The sequence below is a fragment of the Notechis scutatus genome, chromosome 2, assembly GCF_049901735.1.
Source record: "Notechis scutatus isolate UNSWTSFEM ecotype Mainland chromosome 2, rNotScu1.2, whole genome shotgun sequence".
In the NCBI taxonomy this organism is placed as follows: Eukaryota; Metazoa; Chordata; class Lepidosauria; order Squamata; family Elapidae; genus Notechis; species Notechis scutatus.
The window spans coordinates 22,336,071-22,361,120 of record NC_142010.1 but is presented as its reverse complement, the minus strand read 5'-3'; the positions used below and the strand labels follow the sequence as shown (position 1 = coordinate 22,361,120).

Here is a 25,050-nt window from a genome sequence, read left to right as displayed (position 1 = left end):
GGCCTCCCTGACCCACTGAGACACCTCATGCTTCCGCCCTCCCATCCTGCTGTGCTGGACTCGCCGCCACCTCTGTTGCGGTTTCTTTGCCTTTGAGGGAGAGGAGAGCAGGACAATTTCCCTTCCAGTATCCCATCAGCTTGCAAATGCTTTTTGCACTGAAGAGTGAAATGTTCTGGACGCCGTGATCTCATGCAAATTCAGGTACATGCAAAAGCATTTATAAGCGGATTGGACGCTGGAAGGAAAGTAGTCCTGCTCTCCTCTTCCTCAGAGGCAAAGAAATGGCAGAGAAGAGAGAGATCTTTGCAAGGTGAGTCTGGTGTGGCAGGATGGGAGGGGGGAAGCAGCTGTCGGGGACGGGGAAGGGAACAGGGTGAACGTTGCGGTGCCGCTGCGGTCCTTCGTAAGGACGAATGACTGCTGTGGTGCTGCAACATTCGTAATTTCGGGACTTTGTTGTAAATACTTGGGATTATCATGTAACTTTGGTCACTAATTGAACTGTCATAACTCAAGGATTACTTGTACTTGCCAGGCACGTGAATTATGATCATGTGACCATAGGAATGCTGCAGTGGTTGTGTGAGGACTAGTTGCAAGTCACTTTTCAGTGCCATTGTAACTTTGAATAATCAATAGTCGGGCACTACTTATATTTAAATTACACAAAATGTAAATAGTTATGTTAACATATCCTCTTTAACAATATTGTTGAAATGAAGACCAGATAGCTACATGTTGAAATATATTGAAAAACATTTCAACAAGTGTGTACTTTTTCACATATCCATACATGCATCTTAACATAGAAATATAGGGAATATATATGTATCATACATGGTCAATCTTGGTATCAATGCCATTTCTATGTTTAAATAGATTAATATTTTAAGTTACTCATAAATGTCCTCTCAGCTCTTTTGTAAATTATTTATGAAACATGTTTGTCTACGTTTTCTTTAAGATTCAAAATACAAGGGACCCAAGTACTTTTGAGTCAAACACAGAATATCCTTCACTTCTAAGGCAATGGTTATTAAACTGTTTGACCCGATTTCTCTTTTTCCTAGTCTGGAATAATGTCATTATCTCCACAAAAATTGTTTTTCTCAAGTTTATTGGCAGTAGCCATCCCAAATGGGATCTTTAACTCACATACACACAATTGCAAATGGCTCTTTTTAGTTTAACAACAACTGTTCTAAGGCCTTAAAGTATTCATGTTTCTCTCCCACAAATATTACTGGCCAGAACGGTTGCATTTTGAAAGGCAAATTGATCTTCCAACACAGACTACTTACATATTTAACAGAATTTCATGTATTCCAGCATTTCTTGTGCAAAAATTTTCAAAATGAATAAATTTTGTGACATAGGAAAGTATCACATGAAGAGTAGATTCTCTCCATTTATGGAATGAAATACAAATCCAATTTTAGACCACACTCGGGTGCAGATGTATCGGTTTGCATTTCAATAAGTTGAGGAAAATATGTAGCTGTTTTTGAGATGCAAATGTTTGAATCTGGAAGACTATACAGCCCTAATACTTTGCATCCTGTGTTCAATTGGCAATGCATTAACTGGTTGGAGAATTAAAAGCAAAACATGAACAATTTATTTTCCAAAATAAATAAATAAATTGCTTAGGAAGCCACTTTTGAAACAATTTGAAATCTTGAAAGAGATTGCATTGCCTATATATATGGTATCTCAAGTTTGAATCGAGGCTGTTTATCAAAATGTTGATAAGGATAAGCACTGTAATCATTGGCTATAAAGCTGAAGTGGTGGCTTTATTTCTCCTGTCAACTGAAAGTAGTCCAGAGTTATGATCTTTTTAAAAGGATACAGTAAAGTTACAATATTAAAACATTCCCTTCTTAGTAGGTTTGACTTGGAGGCCACCTTTTGGCTGTAAATGAGGGAGACAAACTACACAGTAAACTAGCCTTAAACGGTACCGGTTGAATGGGACTAAAGTTTTGGAGACAATACCATTGACGGAGGGTGGAGGAGTGAATCCCATGCAGTCCTATCTTGCTAATCATCCTAAGGAAAAGCTGAGGAGAGCCCAAGACTGGTACCGGCAATATCATGCATATTACCTTGTTGCTATTTCTGCACAGCCCCCAAGCCTTGGAAGCCTTTCTCTGAGCCATGCTTCCTTGGCACCTCTAAGTGGGCAAAGTACTATCAACGAATTGTTGGTTTATTGTCATTGCATCTCGTACAATGAAATCAAACACCATCTTCAGTGCATATCATGACCATGACCATTAAACACAAGCACACATCCTTCACTCCACACATTGAACCGAAAACCCCTGACACCGCACCAACACTGCACTATACAGCAGAATTCAAAAGAGCTGCTGCCTTGGGATAGAAGCTGTTTTTCAGCTTACTTATCCTTGTTTTTATTCTCCTGTACCGTCTGCCAGATGGTAATAGTTCAAAAAAAAAGGGTGTTCAGGATGAGATGGATCTTTGAGGATGTTTTGAACTTTTTAAGGCAGCGGGAGCTATAAAGCTCTTCCAAAGAGGGGAGAGGCCAATGAAGTTAACCCTCTGGAGTGCTTTTCTATCTGCCACTGCAATTGGCAAACCATACAGAGATGCAGTAAGTTCACGTACTCTCTATGGTGCAGCGGCAGAATTGTCACCAGCAGTTTTTCATTCAGTTGTTTTCTGAGAAGTCTCAGGTAGTATAATCTGCTGGGCCCTTTTGACAAGGGCTGCAATGTGAGTACCCCAAGTCAGGTCCTCTTTTATGGTAACACCCAGAAACTTAAAACTGGTCACTTGCTCTACTCTTGTGTTCATTGATAAGCAAGGGCTGGATGTCTGATCTGTTCCTTCTATGATCAACTATAAGCTCCTTGGTCTTATTGGTGTTGAGGACCAAGTTGTTGTCCCGGTCCACCTCATCTCGGTAGGCAGACTCATCCCCCTTGCAGATGAGTCCCACCACTGTTGTATCATCTGCAAATTTGGGCAATAGTATTACTAGCGTGAGTGGGGATGCAGTCATCACACAATTGTGACTGTAGGGCTGAAAAGTAAACTCCAACCCAGTGACAGTGTCAAAACAGCCTTATAATGGAGATTTCGCTGATTTCCTGGCTGCCACAAATTAAATTACATTTGCAACTTAGATAAAGCCTTCCCGTTACGATTTCAGATTTTATATTCTGATGTTTTTTATTTTACCCGTTTACTGAAATGTGATATGAACGTGCCATAGGATAAACAAAAGAAACAGAACTAATCCACGAGTTTGATTCCCGGGAGACTTTCTACTTTTTAAGCCCAGAGGATTCACTTGCTTAGGAGAGTCCCGTCAATGGGTGCCCTGCAGCTGAAACTAAAGAACGAGAGTGCTTTTGTTCATGAGGCAACTGGACTTTCCGGTTTTTCTTTGAAGACGAAAAAGCTTCTCATCCCAAGAAGCTGCTTCAGTTCTGACTGGATGGTGGTGGGGAACGGAAGGATTCAGAGAATCCAGTCAGAGCTGAAGAAGCTTCTTGGATGAGAAGCGAAACGTCTTCAAAGAAAAAAAACAGAACATCCAGTTGCCTGTTGGAGGGGAGGGGGGAAAGCACCTTTGGGACAACCATGACCTGGATGACTGAGAAACTCCCGAGACATTTGAAGATCGAGAGAAGAGCGCCAGAACGGGCCGAGCTTATTTCGGCGAGCGAGCGAGGACACGCCCCCTTCCTCACTTTTCAAGCTCGGCTTCCAAAGGGAAGGAAAGGAGGAAAAGAGTAGCCCCGCCTCCAAGGAGCTCGGAGAAAGCCGCTTTCCACTGACGTCACGACGGAGGGGCGGGGCTCTTCGCGCGCTCCTTTCTTTTCTGTCTCGCGTCGGTGACGTCCCGGTCTTTCTGAGGCCAGAAGGCGCGGGAAACTATCCAGCGCGCGCGCGCTCAGCAGTCGACCCCCCCGACCGCCCGGCTATGGCCGATTACCTGATCAGCGGCGGCACCGGCTACGTGCCGGACGACGGGCTAACGGCGCAGCAGATGCTGAACTGTGGCGACGGGCTGACTTACAAGTGAGCAGGAGGAGAAAGTGGGAAAGGGAAGGCGGACGAGCGCGCTGGGCAGCTGATCTGCCACGCGGTGCCCGGTCAGGCGGGGCGGGGAGAGGTGAGGGTGACGGAACGGGGCTTAGAAGGGCGTGGGGTGGGGGGATCCCGAGCCTGAGTTTCTCCAACCGGCCCGGCGGCGATCACCACTCACACCCACTCGTTCCGAGGCAGCGTAGCCGTTCGCACCGTTTTTGAAAGTTGAAAGTGATGATGGACCGGGCGGGCGTCCAAAAAGGGCGACGCGGTTCTGGTCGTTTTGGCGGGGCGGGCGGTTGGCGGGGGGTCTCTTGAGGACAGCTGCTCCGAAAATGCGATCCTCTGGGGCAATCTGCTCCAGTTGTCGAGCATGGAAAGAACGGGGATGATGCCAGCTTTTTTGGGGGGGGACCGAAAAGGAAACTTAGGATCCCCTCGGAGTCTTTTAATGCCAAATCCGCTGGAGATAAAATTGAGCTTTCCCCCTTAAAAGTTCACCGGCGTGCGTGATGATAATGTAGCCCGGTCCCCTCTCGGTTACTCTGATTTCTTAATAGCCGTCTGTAAAGGAAGAGAGGTGCCCCAAGCTTCCCCAGGTGGAGGATTTTTATAACTAAGCGCAATTGTTGCATAGAATGAAAAACGATTGGAACAATGTGTATGGATGATGGTAGGAAATAAGGAGCCTTTAAACTCAAAGGTTCCTGACATAATAAATCGAATAATCTAGTAATAATAATTTCACTACTGTGACCTACCTGAGAACATAAGTTTTGCTTCCTTCCTAATTGATCTACTTTCATTGGGTGGTTAGAACTTGTTTCAGAATAAAAGGAACATTTGTGGAATCATTCTTTACATTGCATATTGGTGGTCAAGGAGGAGTCCTTTCTGGTCATTTTTAGCTATCCTTTCTATTTCCTGACATTCATAATGTTTAAATTTTGACATTTATTCTGCATACCTCAAAATTCTACACTTTGCAGGCTTACAAGGTAATGGTGTCTCTTAAATGTTGTGATCACAAATGTGAAAGAAAACATGTCTCTATGAACTATCTATGCCACTGGACTGATTGCTGTCCATTTTTGGGGGGAGGGTAGTTCCTCCTAGGGAATCGTTTAATATAGTTTCTCAGGTTACAAGTTTGGACATAGCATATGCATTACTAAGCCACCTGTTGCTTCATGTGACCAATTTTAGTCCTTAGGTCATAATCTTTATATAAGAAACTGCAAGGGACAGTGAATGCACTCCAACCATGTTCTGAGCATTTTGTGCTAATGGTTTACAAGCCTCTCTATTACAGCCCAATTTATTTATATAGTTTATGTTTTACCTTTCACACTCAGGGAAGTTACCAGTAAAAAAACTGATAGTCAGTTCTTAAAATTAATGAGAATAATCAAAATCATTATTAAGGAAGTTCACATGATAAGGCATGGCTATCAGAAAGTTTGAGATTACTTTTCCAAAAACAAAAAATGACTGTACATCATTTATATGGCAGAAACTCCAACTGCTAGATTTGTTTTCAATTCACCCTCTTCTTCTACACTCACCCCTTCATTAGCAAATGGAGTTTCATGTGATTCCAATTATCTTGGCGGAAGAGCATGTTTACATATGTACTTTGTAAGTTTCTCTGTCTAGGAAGTCATTTGAGAAAGTGCTTTGAAAACAACTCCTATCCTGTAAATTGATTGTCTTTTCTTACCAACAATACTCCCATAACAACCTGCCTTACAAAAACTGCTAGCTATAAATAATTGTTATCTATGTGCTTTGCAGTTGAAACATCGGATTCTTTATAAGCAATAGGTGTCAGCTGCTACCTACTGATAAATGCAGTAAATCCTGAAAGCAAGCAATTTTTCTCATCAAGCAACCATATCCTTGTTAGCACTACTCATTGTATTGTATTGCATTGTAATGTAGAAAGTGAATTGCATATTACACATTTTAGTATCAGAATCATCACAAAGTTTGCACTGAGATTGTTAAGGCAGGTTCCGGGCACATTTAAAAATTCATACAAATGTTGTATGTAAAAATGGCAACATTATAAAACTGTTATTTGTAAGCATTAATAGTGCAGAAGGTAGATTGGGATTACAAATGTGTGCAGAGGTTAAACATCTCAGTATTTATTGTGTGTTTTCAGCATAACCCTAGATATCTGTGTATATAAGAAGTTCAATCAATGGAAGGTTTTTTTAGGACTGGGAGATTTTCAAGTTTGAGTCATAGTTTGGTTAAACTTTAGCTAACATTTCCTCTTGAATGTCTATGGAAATTTTCAATCATCCAGTTTATGGATGTCCCAACTGTACTTTTCAAAAGGCAATTGGACTTTCTTGCTTTTTTTTCCTGAAAATGTTTTCTTTCTCATCCAAGAAGCTTCTTCAGTTCTGACTGAATAGTGGGGAATAGAAGGATTAGATGGAAACCCCAATAGATAAATGTATTACAGGGTGTTTACAAAATTCAATTGCCTGATGCCCATACTTTTCTGAAAGTGTTTCCCTATAACTAAAAAATCTTGATCATATTTCCTATCACAACTGGTGTGTCTAGTTTAGGACTTTCACTCTAATTGGTAATAGTGAGTGAGGTTAGCTCCAACTCTCTTGACCTTCTGGGAGAGCCTACAAACCTGGCTCTGCCAGTTAGCTTGGAGTTCCCATGGGGGAGCATCATGGTGGAGGTGATTGATAGACTAACAACAGATCCCACCTCCTGCCTATCCTGCTCCCACTTTCTCCATCTTTTAATTGGGCCGCAGTATTTGGTTCTTCATAGTATTTTACTTATGTCTTTTAGCTTTGCAGAGTTTTTTTTACCTTTTTAAGATTATAAATTGCCCCAGGTTATCCTGTGGTAAGATGGACAGCCAATAAATTTTATAAATAACTATTGTAATTTTCAGGGTCTCGAGATGAAATCTTGGTCAGCACAGCTCCTCCAGAAAGCAAGGAGTGACATCCATGTATATGCCCTAGCTATAATTACAGACTCTCTCCTTTGAAAAGGCAAAAACAAAAACAAAGTTCTGGAAATAGCAATTGGAGTTAATTAAGGTAGCCTATTATGTCTTAACAGGCTTGAAGCCATCCCAAGACTATATAAATTGGACGTGTGTATTTTAAAATAGATTTTAGTTATATAACAATTAAGTGGGCTGTTACTGTTGAAAATAAGTGCTAAAAAAAACTCAATACCATTTCTGAGAGATTTTCTTGGAAAATATATTGCTCCTGATTTCCTTAAAATCTGTGGCTTATGTTATGTTAAGGGTAAATATTTGCTTTTGCTAATTATATTTAATCCTTCAAAATTGTTCAATTTTTTGTTCTTGCATTTTATCTTCCCTTTTGAGACCAGTGTTAAAATCAAATGAAAAATTGCTGGTGGTGACTTTCTACTATAGAGAGCTTTTTAACTTACTGCACTTCTGTATGGTTTGCCAATTGCACAGTGGCAGATAGGACAGCGCTCCAGAGGGTTAACATCATTGCCTAGAGGATCATTGGTTGCCCTCTCCCCTCTTTGGAAGAGCTTTATAGCTCCCGCTGCCTTAAGAAAGTTCAAAATATTCTCAAAGATCCATCTCATCCTGGGCACCCTTTTTTGGAACTATTACCATCTGGCAGACGGTACAGGCCAATAAAAACAAGGAAAAATAGGCTGAAAAGCAGCTTCTATCCCAGAGCAGTAACTATATTGAATTATACTGTATAGTGCAATATTAATGCAGTATCAGGGGTTTTCAATTCAATTGTAAAAAATGTAAAGGATGTGTGTTTTTGTTTTATTTTTATAGTTTTCTTATGTATGATTTACACTGAATATGGCATTTAATTTCGTTGTACGAGGTACAATGACAATAAAGTAAACTAAACTAAACTAGAATCTATGGCTTATGTAATGTTAGGGGTAAACTTTTGCTTTTGCTAATTATCTTTAATTCTTAAAAATTGTTCAATTTTATATTCTCTTCCCTTTTGAGACCAGTGTCAAAATAGGACTATGGCTCAAGTGTTATGGCTGCATAGGTGTGTGTGAGATTTGATGAAGCCTGGTAGTTTGACCATTGTTTTGGATCTGCAGTTTTGGCCTTGCATGCACATGCGAATTTCTTAGGATATATTATGTTGAAGTTCTGTGACTACAGTTAGTGACATGATTATCTTCTTTGAAAATCAGCAAAAAAAAACCTTTGGATTGAAGAGGAAAATAAGCTACACAAGTCCTCAGGAAATAATTTTTGAGGGGATGGAATTAAGTTCTGTAATTATTAAGAGGGTTAGATTATTCTTATTAAGTAACAACCTTTCTAGTTGAAGCATTTTGAGTCTGGACCTTAGCATCAGAGTTTCTGGGATATGAATTATGGCAAGCAATTTCTGAAACATGTTACAAAAATTCATAAAATCGAAGCTATATTTACATGTTAAGAATTGTGTATTTATATCAAAAACAAGCTCAATAACATGTTTCTTCCTTATTCATTATTCAGTGACTTCCTTATTCTCCCTGGCTACATAGATTTTACTTCAGACCAAGTGGTGAGTATGGGATTGGTGTTTGTGTAGCATATAAAAAGAATGTTCTGAATTAACTGCTTTCTTCTTTAATAATACTAATGTTTTATAGCCATAGATGTTTTTTTAAAAAAAACATATTTTTAAATTCTTTATAAATTAAATATTTTTAAAGAGTCTAGTACCCATGTTAGCAATCTTGAAATATTTTGAAATGATGTAACATTTTGTTACTGTATAATTCTGTTTATTTTAAGGACTTGACTTCTGCTCTAACCAAGAAGATAAGCTTGAAAACCCCCTTGGTATCCTCCCCTATGGACACCGTAACAGAGGCCAGCATGGCTATTGCAATGGCAGTAAGTAAACAGAAGCGGAGAGAGGGAAGGATTGACATAATCTGAAGTGGGGTTGTTTATATTTGAGAAATGCAGAGGGGTATCATGATGGCTTATAAAACTAAAAAGCTGAGTTTTACACATATTCTTTCAAAGTATGTATTTCTGTGATATCAGTCTTTTCTAACACTATGTCCTTCCAAGATGGAATCTTCTCCTTAAATAACTGCATCAGTCTGGGAAGCATTCCTACTGAACTTGTTGCCTCTTGGCAGGTGGCAGTGAAAGAACTTATTGTAGTTTTAGCATGTTTTCCCCCCTGTTTTTGTTCAGCTCACAGGAGGAATAGGATTCATCCATCATAACTGTACCCCAGAATTCCAGGCCAACGAAGTACGGAAAGTTAAGGTAAAACCACAAATATCTGTGCAAGTTATTATAGCTGGAATGAAAGATCAGGTGACAAGTTGAATTGATAAGTGACTGCATGCTTCCTCTTCTTCCCAAATCCCCTGTCTTGTGACAGTTAATGTCTTATAATAGTTAGTACTTGCATTTAATTAAAGCTAATTAAAGTCTTCTGATCAGAGTTAAGATCAGCAGTTGGTGGGCCCTAAAGCAGGATATATTTAACTGATTCTAATTATGTTGGCATTACTAATTTATACAGTACAGTACACTACTATCATTCTACAGTAAGTTTTTAGCTGTAAACTGCCCAGAATCAATTTCAGAGTAAGATGCATTGGAATCTAAATTTAATAGATAGATAGACTATAGTTCCTTTGATGCACTGGGATACGAGTTTCCCATTCTGTATAGCTAAAATTATAGTATGCACTGTTATTTGCATGCTGGTTAACTTCACCTAAATGCACATCTGTGTTTGGTACTTTGGAGAATCCTCAGTTGTTCTTCAGAGCCATAGCATTACATGCTACAGTAATAATTGTTCATTATTCATTATTCAAACTGGAGACCCAGTTTGGTGTATTGGTTAAGGTGCTGCTAGTAAACCAGGAGATTGTGAATTCTAGTCCTGTCTTAGGCATGAAAGCTGGCTGGGTGAATTTGGGCCAGTCACACACTCTCAACCAAACCTACCTCATAGGGTTGTTGCTGTGGGGGAAAAAAGAGGAGGAAGGAGTATTAGATATGTCTACCTCCTTGAGTTACTTATGAAGTAATAAAGGCAGGATAAGCATCTAATAAATAAATAATATCAGAAGATCTGGCATAGATAGAGAACACCCTACTAGGAGTGATATGACTCTTCTTTTCATGTTTCAGTCTTCTTTTTTAATGTGTCCTATTCCAGAAATATGAACAAGGATTTATCACAGATCCGGTGGTGCTGAGCCCTAACGATCACGTCCGAGATGTGTTTGAAGCGAAAGCCCGTCATGGATTCTGTGGCATCCCCATAACAGACAATGGGAAGATGGGTAGCCGGCTCATGGGGATTATCTCATCACGAGACATTGATTTCCTGAAAGAGGAAGAGCATGATCTGCCTCTTAGTGAGGTTGGTGAAGGAATTCCCTGAAAGAAAAGAAAGGACTTCAGTCCTCATTGTTGTATGCCGACCAATCATAAAGAAATGTGGTTAATAATGCATTGATAAGAAAGATAGGCTTTATTCTGTTGCCTTTGTTGATACCATGCCATGTTTTGTGATAGTTGCTTTTGGGGAAGGCTTGCATTTGAGCCAAGTCACTTAGGATTTACAATTAAATATTACGTATTTTTTAGTTTTGCAGTCTTTTCCCCCCCCTCAACAACTGCTTTCTAAAAATATATTGTGAGACTTGCTCCTGTTTTCCAGAGACCATGCAGCATAGCGTTTGTTTTTGCAAGTTAATATTTCCCTGTTCAGCCAGCCAACTTACTTTCCATTGCCCAATGAAAAAGCCTTCTGGAATTAGCATTCATGTAACTACTGTAACTGGATGTGGGGGGTTAGCACTGCAGCATTCCAACCTGTCTTACCCTTGGCTCTGATTCCCTGTGCTATTTTTGGCTTTGTACTGACAAAATCAGCTAATAGCATAATTTAAAGTTCAGAGAGAAATTGTCTGTAACACATTTCTAAAGGATTTCTGATAACGCTGGAAACGGGAAAAAGAAAAGCTACATTTGGTTACCCTGAAAAGCTCCAAATAGAATTTCTGTGAGGCCAGACATCTTAATCCTTCAGTCTTCCGACATCTACAGTCTATCTGTAGGCAAATGAGAATGTGTACCTGTGTCTAAGCTACACTGCTTCAGTTTGTAACTGGAGACACTTGTGATGAAACGTTCGCCATTTAACACACTAATACATTTCGTGGGGGGGGGGGGGGGGGGGGTGGGTTTTTTTTTTTTTTTTTTTTTTTTTTTTTTTTTTTTTTTTTTTTTTTTTTTTTTTTTTTTTTTTTTTTTCGTTTGGGCCAGGGGATGTGGTTGTTTGGGAGATTTTTTGGTTGGGGCCTGGAGAGGAGACACTCCTTAATACTACAGCCCATCTAAAATAATTAGATTCCAGCAGGGAAAACCAATTCTAGCACTTTCTCTGCATAGTGTTCCTAGCTATAAGATTTGTAAGTGATTAATACAGAATAGCATTAGTTTCAGTTTTCCTAATGTTGTTGATATTATATAGAATCATAAGATAGGGAGGGACATTGGAGGTGAAAAATATTACTGATGGATTTTCTTTTATTTTTAAGAATTATTTCACTTGTGGTTTTGAAACTGAATTTTAAATCTGAAGTTTTGTCTGAAAAATATCTTTAAAAACTGATAATTAACATTAGCTGAGAAGCCAAATAGAGACAATTAATTTGAGTTGTGTAATTCCTGATTTGAGGATAGTAATAATGTCTGGCACTAAGTTGCTTTCCTTCCATTATGTTAATTTGCTCTTTTCTGCATTAAGCTAATCATATCAAGTCTGACTGAAACGTCTTTCTTCTTCCATAATAATAAATACATTAGATTACTCCGGACTAACAGATATTTCCCTTAGACAGTGCTGCTTTTCTCAGCCAAATTGAAAAGGACATTTGTCTTACTTCAGTTATTTATTTTTCAAAGATCATGACCAAACGGGAAGATCTTGTTGTAGCTCCTGCAGGAGTTACATTAAAAGAAGCGAATGAAATCTTGCAGAGGAGTAAAAAAGGTATGTGAGAATAGCTATAAAATAGTTTATATGTGTGTGTTATATGACACTACCCCGTTCCCCCCCAAAATGCAACCTCTGAAAATAAGCCCTAGCTTGATTTTTACACATATACGCCCAATATAAACCCTACCCCCCAAAATAAGCCCTAATTAAGATCCTGCTTACTCCAGAGTGCGCGGGTAAAAATTAAGCTAGCGTGGGGATGTGGTGGTGGAGCTGCCCTACTACTTACCTTTGGACAGCTGTAGCCAGGCCTTGCACACCCCGACACCTGACTTGCTGACCCATTTCTTCTGCAGCCAGCAAGCTTTCCTAAAGGCCTCTGTAGCTGATAACAGACCCCAAATTGACCTGGAGCTCTGTTATTGGCTGCAGGGGCCTTCAGGAAAGCCTTGCGGACCACAGAAGAAGAAGTTCCTGAAGGCCTCTGACAGCAAAAAGGAGGCCGGGGGCGATGCACGCAAATGAGGTTAGTCAGTGGATGACATCCCCCGAAAATTAAGACCTGGCGCCTTTTTTGGTGGCAAAAAATTAAAAAAATAAGACAGGTCTTATTTGGGGGGAAACACAGTATTACATTTTTCATCCTGTGCTTAACTTTAGGGTTTTGTTAACTTTATGGATTTGTTGCTGTGATGTCACTAATAATCACGAATCCTAACCTCTGAAGTAAATATGCTACATTGCGCAGTCTCAGCATTTTCCAGTGTAGTTCTAGTTTGTTAGAATAGGACCATATTGTTTAAAGTGAGGCAATTCAGATATATTGTTTGGTGACATACAAATAGCTACAATAAATAAATAATCCCATTATCTATTCAGGGGAAAAAAAACTATCGAGCTTCTGTGCTCACTTTTAGTAGGTTTGGTTAAGCCAGATTTGAATAAGCCCTCATGAAAAAAACCCAAAATTGCTCCTCGGAAATAACAGCAGGGTTGATTGTTGTTATTTTTTTAATGTCAAGGAAAATTGCCAATTGTGAATGAAAAGGGAGAGTTGGTGGCCATAATTGCTCGCACAGATCTGAAGAAGAATCGGGACTACCCGCTGGCTTCAAAGGATGCCAAGAAACAGTTGCTCTGTGGAGCAGCCATTGGGACTCATGAAGACGATAGGTACCGCCTTGATCTGCTGGCACAAGCTGGAGTTGATGTCGTTGTGTTGGTAAGTGTTAGAGACAACGGGAGTCCCATGAAGAGTAGCAAGGGAGATAATGGCTGAACTTCGTGCTAGACACGCTTCGAAAATTAGGTGAAATTATTGCAATTGTTGTAGGTGTTCTGAGGGATTAGGACTTGTATTGTGGAAAGTTGCTGCTTGATTCAGTTAGATCTTATGCTGAGCTGCTTCAGTTTAAATTCAGTACTAACGAGTAACTGGAAAGAAGAACTTGGCAAGCATTGGTACAGAATGTTAGATTCCAACTCAAATGGCTTTAGTTTTTTTTTTCTTTTTTTTAAGGAGCAGTACAGGAATCTTTTTCTACCTTTTCTTCTTAGGATTCATCTCAGGGGAACTCCATTTTTCAAATCAACATGATCAAATACATCAAAGAGAAATATCCTCATCTGCAAGTCATTGGAGGCAATGGTAACTATTAAGCTTTGGTTTGTAATGAAGCCGGTTATGTGTTTGATGAACATTTTTGCCGATTATGCTGAGTTCATAAAATGTGCTATGGGTGAGGAGACAGGTGCATTGATATCTTTATATCCTAAAATGACTGAAATGTGATAAATGAAAGATAGAAATTAGCAGTATCTTGAAAGGGAAACTAATAAAGATCAAGTATTTCTTCTGCATTACTGAACATGCAGTCCTCTACTTAGAATCAGTTGTTCAATGACCATTCAAAGCAACAGGTTTTTAAAAAGCTACTTACGACCCGTTCTAGAAATTACAACTGTTACCCCCTCCAAGGTCATGAGATTGCACCTCAGGTCCTTGATTATTGGCTTCATTTATAAATGGTTGCAGGATCCCACAGTCATGTGACCATGGTTTGCAATGGGGTGGTTTTTTCTGCCAGTTTCTAGAAGAATGGATTTACTTAATGACAGGCAGGTTGCTTTATGACCATTGTAAAATCAAATTCGGTCACATGGTACCTCAAATTGCGACCCCATTGACTGATGACCAAAATTCTTGGCTCTGTTGTAGTTCTCCGCCCTAGTAACAATCATCCGAATTTTCAATGGTTAAAGCAGATTTGTCCAACACAGTCCTGCAAGAATTGGAATTTGAGCCTACATTTCCCGCTGATGATATATAATGGCTTCCTCTGTAGGCCTTACCTTATGACCACAATTGAGGCCAGAATTTCCATGTAAGTCACTGCTGTTGTAAGTTGAGCCAGGCTGGCTTCTAGGACAAATTTATGCCAGTTGTTAAGCAAATCACCATCATTGTTTAAGTGAATCCAGCTATCCCAGTGGGTGTTTTTTGCTGGAAGTCGGCAAAAAAAAAAGGTTGCAAATAGTGTGACCGCAGAGTGTGGCAAATAGTCGTAGATGTAAGCCGGTTGCCAGGCACCTAATTTACAATCTTGTAACCGCTGAGGAGCTGCCAAAGTTGTAAGTGAAAGTGCACAGGTTGTGAATCACGATTCCTGAAGCTGTTGTAACCTTGAAGGGTCGTTAAATGAGCAGTCATAAGTCAAGGAACCATCCGTAATCTGAAAAACGGTCCTGTACAAAACTGTCCTGTTTGCTTGGAAGGAGGAGCCGTGTCTTGCGGTGGAGCGGCGATAGCCGCTACGTCAGTGGAGTCCAATTTCCTTATACGTTTTTTCCTCCCTTTTCTCAGTGGTGACAGCGGCCCAGGCAAAGAACTTGATTGACGCAGGGGCTGACGCTCTGAGGGTTGGCATGGGCAGCGGTTCTATCTGCATCACACAAGAAGGTAAAGGGTAATGTTGCAGGCCCTCCATGCAAATTCGACCCTGTGGATTGCTGGACAAAAATGCATACAGCATTTTGGGAAGGGAGGGGTGTGTGTGGGGTCAAATGGGTGATGAGATCCCTTTTGATCTGTCCAAATTCTGAGGGTAGTGGCCCAAGATATTACTCTCGAGATTAGAAGAGCCCGTGAACATGTTGCAGGTGAATTGTGTATCAAATCAGCATCAAACACAACAAAGAGAGCGCTTGTGGGTTCCTAAAGTCAGGGCAGTTTCATAGCTGGAGGTGTTTCCTTCCCCGCTCCCACCCCCCTTCCTGCAGGGATTGGAGTGTGGCCTGGCTGCACAGTGTCCCAGCTCAGGAGAATATTGCTTGTTCCTCCCTCTTTATCTCTAAACTTGTGTGTGTTTTTGTCTTGTTCAGCTGCTCCAAAGGTCCCTCCAGACCTAAAGTCCCACAGCCCCAAATGCCCTTCCGCGGTCACTGGCACCTATAGTAAGTCATTGCCCCTTCCCTGCCCCGTAATTTTTGTGGCTTGGAGGACGGCTCTGATTGGCTGCCCATTATCTCCTCCTACCTTTCTGCTTGTTTTGAGAATAATCTGGTTAGAGACACGCTCAAGGTCTTATGGCTTTGGACGCTGGTTTGTTAAAGCTGAGTGGTTGTTTTTTTCCTGAGTTTTTTTTCCAAAAGCAGGGTTCTAAATGTTGTTGCTATCAAATGAAGGTTTCCTGCCTCAAATCCGTAACTGAAAATTTGAAAAGGCTCCTTTGTTCTCTTCCTTGTCTTTATAGACCCAAATTCTATAATTACTTGCACACGGTTAAGTTATAATTTGAATCTCATTAACACCAAAAGTTAAATTGGTTAAATTTTCATTGTATGAAATGCAAAATAGGTAATGTGCTTTCCCTTTCAGATGTTAAATTGGCTATAGTATGAGTTGGTCTAAATTCTCCAGCTATTAAGGTTTATGTATAAAATGTGATTTCTGGACATGGGATTATTGGATACGTATTATGTTGTGCAGGACAGTTCCAAAGGGAAAAAGTGACCCTATCGTGAGGTTTTCTTTTAGGGCTACACAGGTGGTGTTTTAACGCCTGCCAGGAAGAGTATTTGTACTCTGATGAATGATTGCTCTAGGCAGTCATTTAAATGTTTTAATTAAATCTCTACCTCTATAATTTAAAATGAACCTTTACTGAGTTAAGTAATCCTTTGTAGGCAGTGTCTTCAGTGTTTGAAATGCTATAAACATAATTTGTGTTGCCCATTCAGGATACTTTTTCCTCTTAGAAATTACTTTCATGTATGACAGAAGGTTTCAGCATATTTTGCTGTGGACCTGTGTCACCTCATAGATGTTTCTTATTGATCAAGGAAGGAAGCACTTGTTTCTCCAAGACTTCCTGAACCTTCCCTTTGTCTGAGACAGCTGTTTGCTAGATGTTCCCCAGATAAGTATGGCATTTTTCTTCTGATTGAAAAACTTGACTGAATCCAGTAACTCATATAATTTTTCTAAACAAAAATCTAGTCCAGTGTTTCTCAACCCAGACCACTTGAACAGGTGTGGATTTCAACTCCCAGAATTCCCCAGCTTGTTTTAGATTTTTTTTAAAAAAAAAAAACATGTAGAAAGATTGGGATGTTATTTGAGTGATGACAGCTGAAATTATGGGTTCTCTTAAACCCTGGCATCATATTTTCTTCCGGTTTTGGAAATCTACCCTGAAGAATGCTAGTACTGTGGAATTAATTCAAAGTTGAGAGTTGAACTCTCAAATAACTGAATTATGTATCTTTCCCCTTGTTTAATTGTTTTTAATGTTGTGGATTCTTGTGATATAAAATAGGTGCAGTAAAAAAAAATTTTTTAACTTGATACTGTATTTTTTAGTTTGGAGTTTAATATCAGGTGTATATTAAGCCAATTGAGATAGTTAGAAATTGCAAGCAGGTACTACATTTTTCCCCCTCCTACTCATATTTCAAAGCTCTACTTAATATCTAAAGCAGGGGTCCCCAAACTTGGCAACTTCAAAACTTGTGGACTTCAATTCACAGAATTCTCCACCGAGCATAGCTGGCTGAAGAATTCTAGGAGTTGAAAGTCCACAAGTCTTAAAAGTTGCCAAGTTTGGAGACCTCTGATTTAAAGATCCCACAAATTCAAAGTATGACTCAACTATGTCACATTGAATTATGCACATTTACAAAACTGCTGATTTAAACGGAGTGAATGTGTTCTGTATGTAAAGGGCCATTGGATCATCCTCCGAATGGGTGGAGAGAGTGTTTCCAAACTCTTAGCCATGCTTTGACAATGGTTAAATGTGAATAGAGGACGCATGCCACAAATCATAAGTTCCTCTGGTTTGGAACAGCTTTGTTTTACGTTATGTAATGTAATATCATCTTGGGTACAGATTACACATTTAATCATTGCCAAATCACAAACTGGGATGTGCAAAAACTTGCACAAAAACAGGAGAAGCTGGAGGCCATGTGAATGACACATGCACAACATGTTTGCCACTTAATTTATTTTATGGTTCAGCGTGAGCTGCGGATAGGCCTAAATGTTATGAGACTCTGGGCTGGAAAAAAATATTTTTTTCCTGAATTCCTGGCATTAAATCACTGCCAGTCTCTATTGGTCAACCAAGGAGATCACATGGAACTGTACCTTGCTTGGTGTCAGAAAGTGCTTCCATCCTTAGATATTATTAAAAATTCTGACCCCAAATAAACTATTACCGTCTTGGCATGGTTGTTACCAGTATTTTGGAGAGGATCAAAATTAAAACAGGCCATTATAATTGGTCTACTTGCAGAACAGTTGGAGCAACCCTATTACAAGATTGGAATGTTACATGATGGAGCACCTGCACACCCATGATTAAAGTGGCTAAATGTCTAGCAAGGGCTTGAGTGTAGACCCAAGAACACAATAATGTGCTTAAACCATTGTTTTCCCAATTAAGCAAAGTTCTATTTACACATTGCTGTACCTCCCCATTAAAGGAGATTGTTGTAGCCTTTTAGACAATTATGTTCAATAAAAGACTACATCTACCTATTTTGTATCTCTTATTTTTGAAAATGTAAATGGTTAAAACAGTTTCATGTCAAATTACTCTAGCAAATTTCAAACCCTGCTTTGAACCCAGTGCCACCTGTGTGGATCATGAAGCTGAGAACTGAATTCTCTCACTCCATGGTACCAAATGCTCATTTTTAAAGGGTTGGTCTCAATGTACAATCGGTGTAGTCATCAGCTTGCAAAACTCAGCTACTCAGGGATTTTTGCTTTTCTATTTTAGAGTATAACTGCATGCTTTAAAAATTATTTGGGAAAAAAAAGTGTTTTGGGCCTTGCATGACCGGATGCCTCTCTGCTAGTTTATTCAAGCAGCTGGGTCATTTTTCATGCTCTTGTGGAAGTTTGAGCGAAGTCTGGGCTCCTTTAAAGAATAGCAGAAGTGTGCTGAATTCAAGCAAGGTCCAAAGCAATTTTTCCAAACCATTTTTGAAGTGTGAGTTTGTGTACATTGCTTGATAGGTTTTAAAGTTCTTAACATAGAAAATTCCTTTTTTAACATCTTTTTTTAGCTTTGATATTTTTCTTTGCAGACATGAGACCACCTCTTTAGGACTAACACTGTTTGATTTTGCTGGCAGCCCATTTCATGGTTGATTTGAATTCCAGTTCAATGCAGTTGCTGTTAGTTTAAATTCAAACTGGTTGGGTTGCCTGTACTTGACCCTAGAAATTGAAAGGAAACACAACAGCTGAGTTGGTATAAAAGTGATTTGTGTGGGAACCAGTTTCTTGGAGAAGCACTGAGTTGACTTTGGCAGTGCAGACAGTACTGAAACTCTGCATTTAACGGGAAGTTTCTACTCTAATTTTGCACGGTTCTGAACGAATCTGAATCACTATTCTCACTAATGGCGAAAAAGATGTTTGAATTAAACGTCCACTGGGGTGATTGTCCTATTTAGTGGGAGGGAGGGGTGTTATTGATGTCAATCTCTGTGCATGGCCTTGGCTATCCATGATGTATCGATTACAATCTGGGCACAATGGAAAATCTAGGCCACACAATTTGATGCAAAGCATAAAAGGGCCCTTGCTGATATATTTTGAAGATCTTTTTTTTTGTTGTTGTTCCTGACTCATTGTGAGCTCTAAGCAGATGACATTTTGCTTTGGTTTCAGTCAGCCTTGTTCCAGAGGTGGCTACCGTGTTTCCCCAAAAATAAGACCTATCCCGAAAATAGGCCCTAGCTTGATTTTTACACGTGCGTCCCGTATAAGCCCTATGCCGCAAAATATGCCGTTAAAATCCCACCCACTCCATTGCACCTGGTTGCACGAGATGGGGCTAGGTGCATAGGTAAAAATCAGGCTAGGGCAGGGATGGTGGGGGGGTTGAGCTGCTCCGTATGCCCTGCACTCGCTTGCCTTAGGACAGTTGCAGCCAGGCCTCTCACGCCCCGACACCTGCCTCTGAAGGCCTCTGACAACAAAATGGAGGCCAGGAGGCACCACACATGTCAATCTGGAGCTTGTTTCTCGGCTTCAGGAAAGGCCTCGGATGATGAAATGGAGGCTGGGGATGCCTTGCGCAAGCGGCCACAGAAGAAGTGGGCCGGCAACGGCCACACAGTTTCCTGCTGGGCAGTGCTGTCAGTGCCACCGTCGTGAGGTGAGATAGTGGAAAAGACATCCCCTGAAAATAAGATCTAATGCCTCTTTGGAGGCCAAAAAAAAAAAAAAAAAAAAAGACCGGGTCTTATTTTCGGGGAAATACGGTAGATTGATTAAAACTTCAGTGCAAGATACTGGATTCTGATCATCCAATAAAAACCAAGTCTTTTATTACAGATATTGACTATTACTGTGGCTGGAGAATGCTAGCTGCAAGTAGGTTGACTGGAACCAACTACTAATCCTCAAGACGTGCATGGATTTATATCTGCCTCTGGGAAGATACCCTCGGAGGTTTGCCAGAATTGGAAAGACACACAACTCCCTTGATACACTCGGGGAAGAAATAGCTGAAAAGGATGCCTTTTCTGAAAATTGATTTGCTTTTTTTTTTTTTTGGCTCATGCCAAAAATGCCATGCACTTTGAGGACCCTTATATGTTAGGTGTTCCGCTGTAGAATAAAATTGACTACTTCTTTTGCTTCTTGTTATCTTCATCTGTCCCGTTTAGTCTTAGCGTGTGGCAGGCCCCAAGCCACAGCAGTCTACAAAGTGTCTGAGTATGCTCGAAGATTTGGTGTGCCGGTGATTGCAGATGGAGGCATCCAGACGGTTGGACACATTGCCAAGGCCCTTGCCCTGGGCGCTTCTACGGGTGAGATTGGAACTACAGATGACTCACTAGCATGTACTTTCGGCTCATGGGATTGTGATTGTTTCCAGGCACAGCCTTTAGAAGGGAATGGAGTTGTTTGCGAACATAAGCCCATAAGATAGCTCTTGTATTGTACTATATATCAGGGGGCCGGGCGGGTGGTCGTGGAAATTTCCTACCGGGGCGGTTTTCTGGGCTCCAGTTTGATGAGAAAGCGCTTCGGGTGACTTTCCGTAAGCGGCATTTGGGTCCTGAAGGATCCGGCTTGTTTCTCAAAGGGGTGGCTACGAAATAAGGCGGGGGGCTTTCCCCAAGGCAAGGCAAGCCGGCGCCGTCCCAGCGAACTGGTACAAAGGGGAGTTAAGGTGGCGGGGAGTACTGGTAGCTGCGTGTGCGTCCGGCCTGGTCTTTTGTGTGCGGTACCGGGGGAAGGGCCAGCACGCTTATAACATGTTTATGGCTCAAATGTATGGCTAGGAACCATGCCTATATTGGGGAACTTGTCAGGAAGTTAAGATACCGATAGATAGATAGATAGATAGATAGATAGATAGATAGATAGATAGATAGATAGATAGATATAGATAGATAGATAAAAAGCACTTGTGTGTAATTATAGCTTCCCTCCTTGGAGATCTTCTAGTCCAACCTTTTGCTGAGGTAAGAAACCCTATACCATTTCATACTAATGGCTGTCCACTCTCTTAAAAACCTCCAGTGATGGAGCACCCACAACTTCTGCAGGCAAGCTGCTCTACTGATTAAAGGTTCTAACTGTCAGGAAATTCCTCCTTGGTCCTAGATTGCTTCTCTCCTTGATTGGTTGATGTGCATATACAACACATGGATGCCATTAGCTTCATCCAGTTGATAGCTGATATCAGAGTTAACCCACTTCCTGTCAGTTTCTTTCCACATTGCCTCACACACAGTTGCTTGCATTTGTTTTCCCTGGTTCTAGTGATGATGGGGTCCCTTTTAGCTGCTACCTCAGAAGCCCCCGGGGAGTATTTTTTCTCCGATGGGATCAGGCTGAAGAAATACCGTGGCATGGGATCTCTTGATGCAATGGACAAGAACCTGGGCAGCCAGAACAGATATTTCAGGTAAGAGGAAGAGTTAGAATAGCGTGTAAACAAATCCATGCAGAAAAGGGAAGGTATGTGTAAAGCTGAAGAAGTTACAGGACTGTTTCACCCCAATAGGATTGCCTTCCTCTAGAACAGGGGTCTCAAACTCAATTTACCTGGGGGCCGCTGGAGGCAGAGTCTGGGTGAGGCTGGGTCGCATAAGGGATTCTACAAAAAACGTTGTTAAAAAAATATCCTCAAATGTTATACTTTCATATCATGGTGGGGGCCACAGGATATCGTCCTGCGGGCCGCAATTGGCCCGCAGGCCACGAGATTGAGACCTCTGCTCTAGAAGGTTGCCAGAATGCATTTCTGAATAGATTAATACCTTTGGACAGGTATTTAATATTTTTTCTTCTTTAAAATATTTCTTTTCTCCCCTTTTTCAAGGTAATTAGTGGATTGAACAGTCACAGTTCTGCAGTTCTCACAGGCTTTTCTGTTGTTTGTTCTTCTCAGTGAGACGGATAAAATTAAAGTGGCCCAGGGGGTCTCTGGAGCTGTGCAGGACAAGGGCTCCATCCACAAGTTCGTGCCATACCTGATTGCTGGCATCCAGCATTCCTGCCAAGATATTGGTTCAAAGAGTTTAACACAGCTGAGGTGAGAGCAGGAAGAGTTTCTCCGCTGTTGCCCTGATCTGTAGCTCAGTACCATTTCAGAGCAGTTGTTGGCATTGGCTGTACGCCTGTGATGGAACAGGGGTGTTTGGAAATCTATGAGGCAAGACTTCACTTCCTGATAAAAGATTGATTTGGGTCGGTCGTACAAACTCCAGACTTGTTAGTGCCTGTGCCGTGCAGGTTTTTGTGCAGATTGGGAACACCGCTTTTCCTTCCCTTTAACCTCTAGGGCCATGATGTATTCCGGAGAGCTGAAATTCGAGAAGAGAACGACGTCTGCTCAAGTGGAAGGAGGAGTTCACGGCCTTCACTCGTAAGCTCGTTTTGTCCACCTTTTGTTTTGAATAAAGTGGGGAATCCAAATGTCCCAGAGTGGAGGCCGGGCTTTCCACACCAGCTCTCTCCTCTCCCTTCCAGTTGTTCTGAAGCAGCACTTAGAAAGGTCCTTGCCTTGCTTTCTGTGGCACAAGATGCACATCTCCCTATTCTGGCTCTCGTCTTCTCCCAGAGAGCAAGCAAGCCTGCCCGTCCACTCTGCCAAGGACTCTCTCTTAATTATGGCAGATCCCCAAGTTTCCTTTTTGTTGCTGTTTGTTGACTACTTCTTTGTGTTACATAAGCTCCGTGGGTTTTCTTGCCTGACTTTCAAGCTGACAGCAGCAATGCACTGCTACAAATGAGTCAGAAGCCTTCTCTGATGTCTGGGGGGTTAAACCAGCTTACCTTTTTGCCCTCCCCCTCATTGTGACAGAGCCATTGCTGTTTCTCTGGGGCATGTAGTAGGCACGAGAATTGCAGGCAGTGGAAGCCAGCTTCTTATTCACTACAATCTCCTTGACTGGCTCCACAGGGAATCCCTTACCACCTCTTCCCCCCGGCCTTCCACTCCCCAGAGATCTCCAGGGAAATCCACAGGAATCCCAGTCAGCCCACACACTTGTTTGGATTCAGGCCCAAGATTAGTGAACACCCAGCCCACAGGGGACGAAAGTGCTGCAACCACCATTATGAGGCAACCTTAACTGCATCCATTACTAGTAGTCACCTTCTACAGCACTCTCCTTGGTCTTACCAGCCACCCTCCCCTCCCAAAAGGAGGTGGCTCCCTACTAAGAATATCCACTCTCCATCATGGGAGAGGTAAGTCCTAACCCAAGTTTTGTTTGAAAATTAGCTTTAGAGTTTCTGGTGTGGAAAATTGCATTCTTGATCACTGTATCTTCTACCACACAAGTATCAGAAAAGGGGGATTCTCTGTCAAGAAAGAATTTGCCATTAGCCAGCCAGGCACCATCACTATCTAAAGTCAGCCTTCATGGTTGAGGTGAACTGGATTTTTACTGGGGCCAGAATATGGTCCTCCTGATGCTCAGTTAGAAAGGTTGATACAAACTGGATGTGAAATAAAAAGGCAAGAGATAGATGATTTCCAAGTAGCCAGCTGTCGCTTCACTTTTTCCTTTCCTTTCCTTTCCTTTCCTTTCCTTTCCTTTCCTTTCCTTTCCTTTCCTTTCCTTTCCTTTCCTTTCCTTTCCTTTCCTCTCCTCTCCTTTCCTCTCCTCTCCTTCCTCAGCCACATTTTGCTGTTGCTTAACACAATTCCTTTCATTTCCTAGATATGAGAAGCGTCTTTTCTGATGATGGGTCCCTTATGCATTTCCAGAGCCTCTCTTGTCACGTGGGGCTCATACAGCCACGATCATGAACTGCTCCCTTCACAGAAGTGCCATTTTGCTGAAGATGCAGAGCAACGTGCCATTTCCCAAATCATCAGCTGCTCTGACCAAGGCTGAAGAGAACTTATTCCAGAGATGGTGCTGTATGCTAACAGAAGCCTTGCAGATGTGTGTTCTTGCACTATTTTTACAATAAAATGTGAGGAACGACTCTTCACTTTCTCCAGTGCATCTGGGGATCAGTTCAGCCTGTCTTTTCTGTTGGCAGCTTCTAAAGGATTTGATCAGATACTTTCCAACGTACGTCAACAAAACCTTTCATAAATGCGTACAGCCATCCATTTTACTTCCTAAAAATGATTTTCATCCATCCCCAGTGCAAATGTTGCACATTCCCTGTCACATTCTTCTTAAAGTCATTTCCAGCTGTTGCTCTGCTCCATATGAGAGATTATTTTTGGGAAGCAAGAGTTTCCAGCTTCCAGAGATTGTTTTATCCACCCCAAACTATATCTAAAAGAATTTACTCTTAGAATTGCATGAAAAAAGGCATCTGTTGGTGCGCCAGCCCAATGTTCAGGTTTGAAGAACACATTCTCTCCTAGTTTCAAAACAGATATATTTACCATCATCCAAGATCAATGTTAGTGGGAGGATTGTTGGTTATGCTACATTCATAGGCCTAGTTATCTGCTTGTGTGGGTAAGATCTCACACTTTTATATAACTTCAAACGTATACTGGCAGGTATAAATAAACAAGGCAGCATTAGCAAAATTACAGATTTACTTAACTGGGAAATAAAATGAAATAAAGGTGCATGAATCCGCTGTAGGAAAAGATGCTGTTTACACTTTAAACATGTTTTTTAAGCAGATCATTGCTGTTATACAGAAGAGTATTCCTTAACATTTTTACATATTATCAAATATGATGCAGGTTCAAGTCTCAAAATCTTGGAATGATGTTTTTCTTCTCTGGCCCATTACCTAGGTCCTGTGTTCTTCACAGTTGGGGCTGTTATTTTTTTAATGGTTTAACAAAACATTTAAGCAAGATATGCACAGACAACTTGCTGCTGTCACAGTAGCCTATAACTCTTGTAAACTAACTTTAGGAACTTTGTTAAAAATCTGTTCTTGTTTTGATTGGCCTGGAAAAGCTAATAGTGAAATGTTTCTAGCGTAGGGGTGTCAAACTCGCAGCATCACGTGACGTGT

General features: G+C 41.0%; 1 protein-coding gene across 2 annotated transcripts; it reads left to right on the top strand.

Annotated features, from left to right (window-relative positions):
• The first annotated feature begins 3,888 nt into the window (after nucleotides 1-3,888).
• IMPDH2 (inosine monophosphate dehydrogenase 2) lies at nucleotides 3,889-24,078 on the top strand. 2 transcript variants are annotated; one of them, XM_087954422.1, is made up of 15 exons: nucleotides 3,889-4,062; nucleotides 8,594-8,642; nucleotides 8,876-8,977; nucleotides 9,290-9,364; nucleotides 10,275-10,481; nucleotides 12,032-12,119; nucleotides 13,088-13,287; nucleotides 13,623-13,713; nucleotides 14,929-15,024; nucleotides 15,447-15,518; nucleotides 20,256-20,399; nucleotides 21,361-21,505; nucleotides 21,992-22,135; nucleotides 22,385-22,468; nucleotides 23,772-24,078. In XM_087954422.1, exons 1-15 carry the CDS (start codon nucleotides 3,965-3,967, stop codon nucleotides 23,791-23,793), a joined length of 1,617 nt encoding a protein of 538 aa, XP_087810548.1. In that variant the 5' UTR covers nucleotides 3,889-3,964; the 3' UTR covers nucleotides 23,794-24,078. The 2 variants fall into 2 exon arrangements, with proteins under 2 accessions (XP_087810548.1, XP_087810549.1); XM_087954423.1 differs by lacking the exon at nucleotides 15,447-15,518.
• The last annotated feature ends 972 nt before the right edge of the window (nucleotides 24,079-25,050 follow it).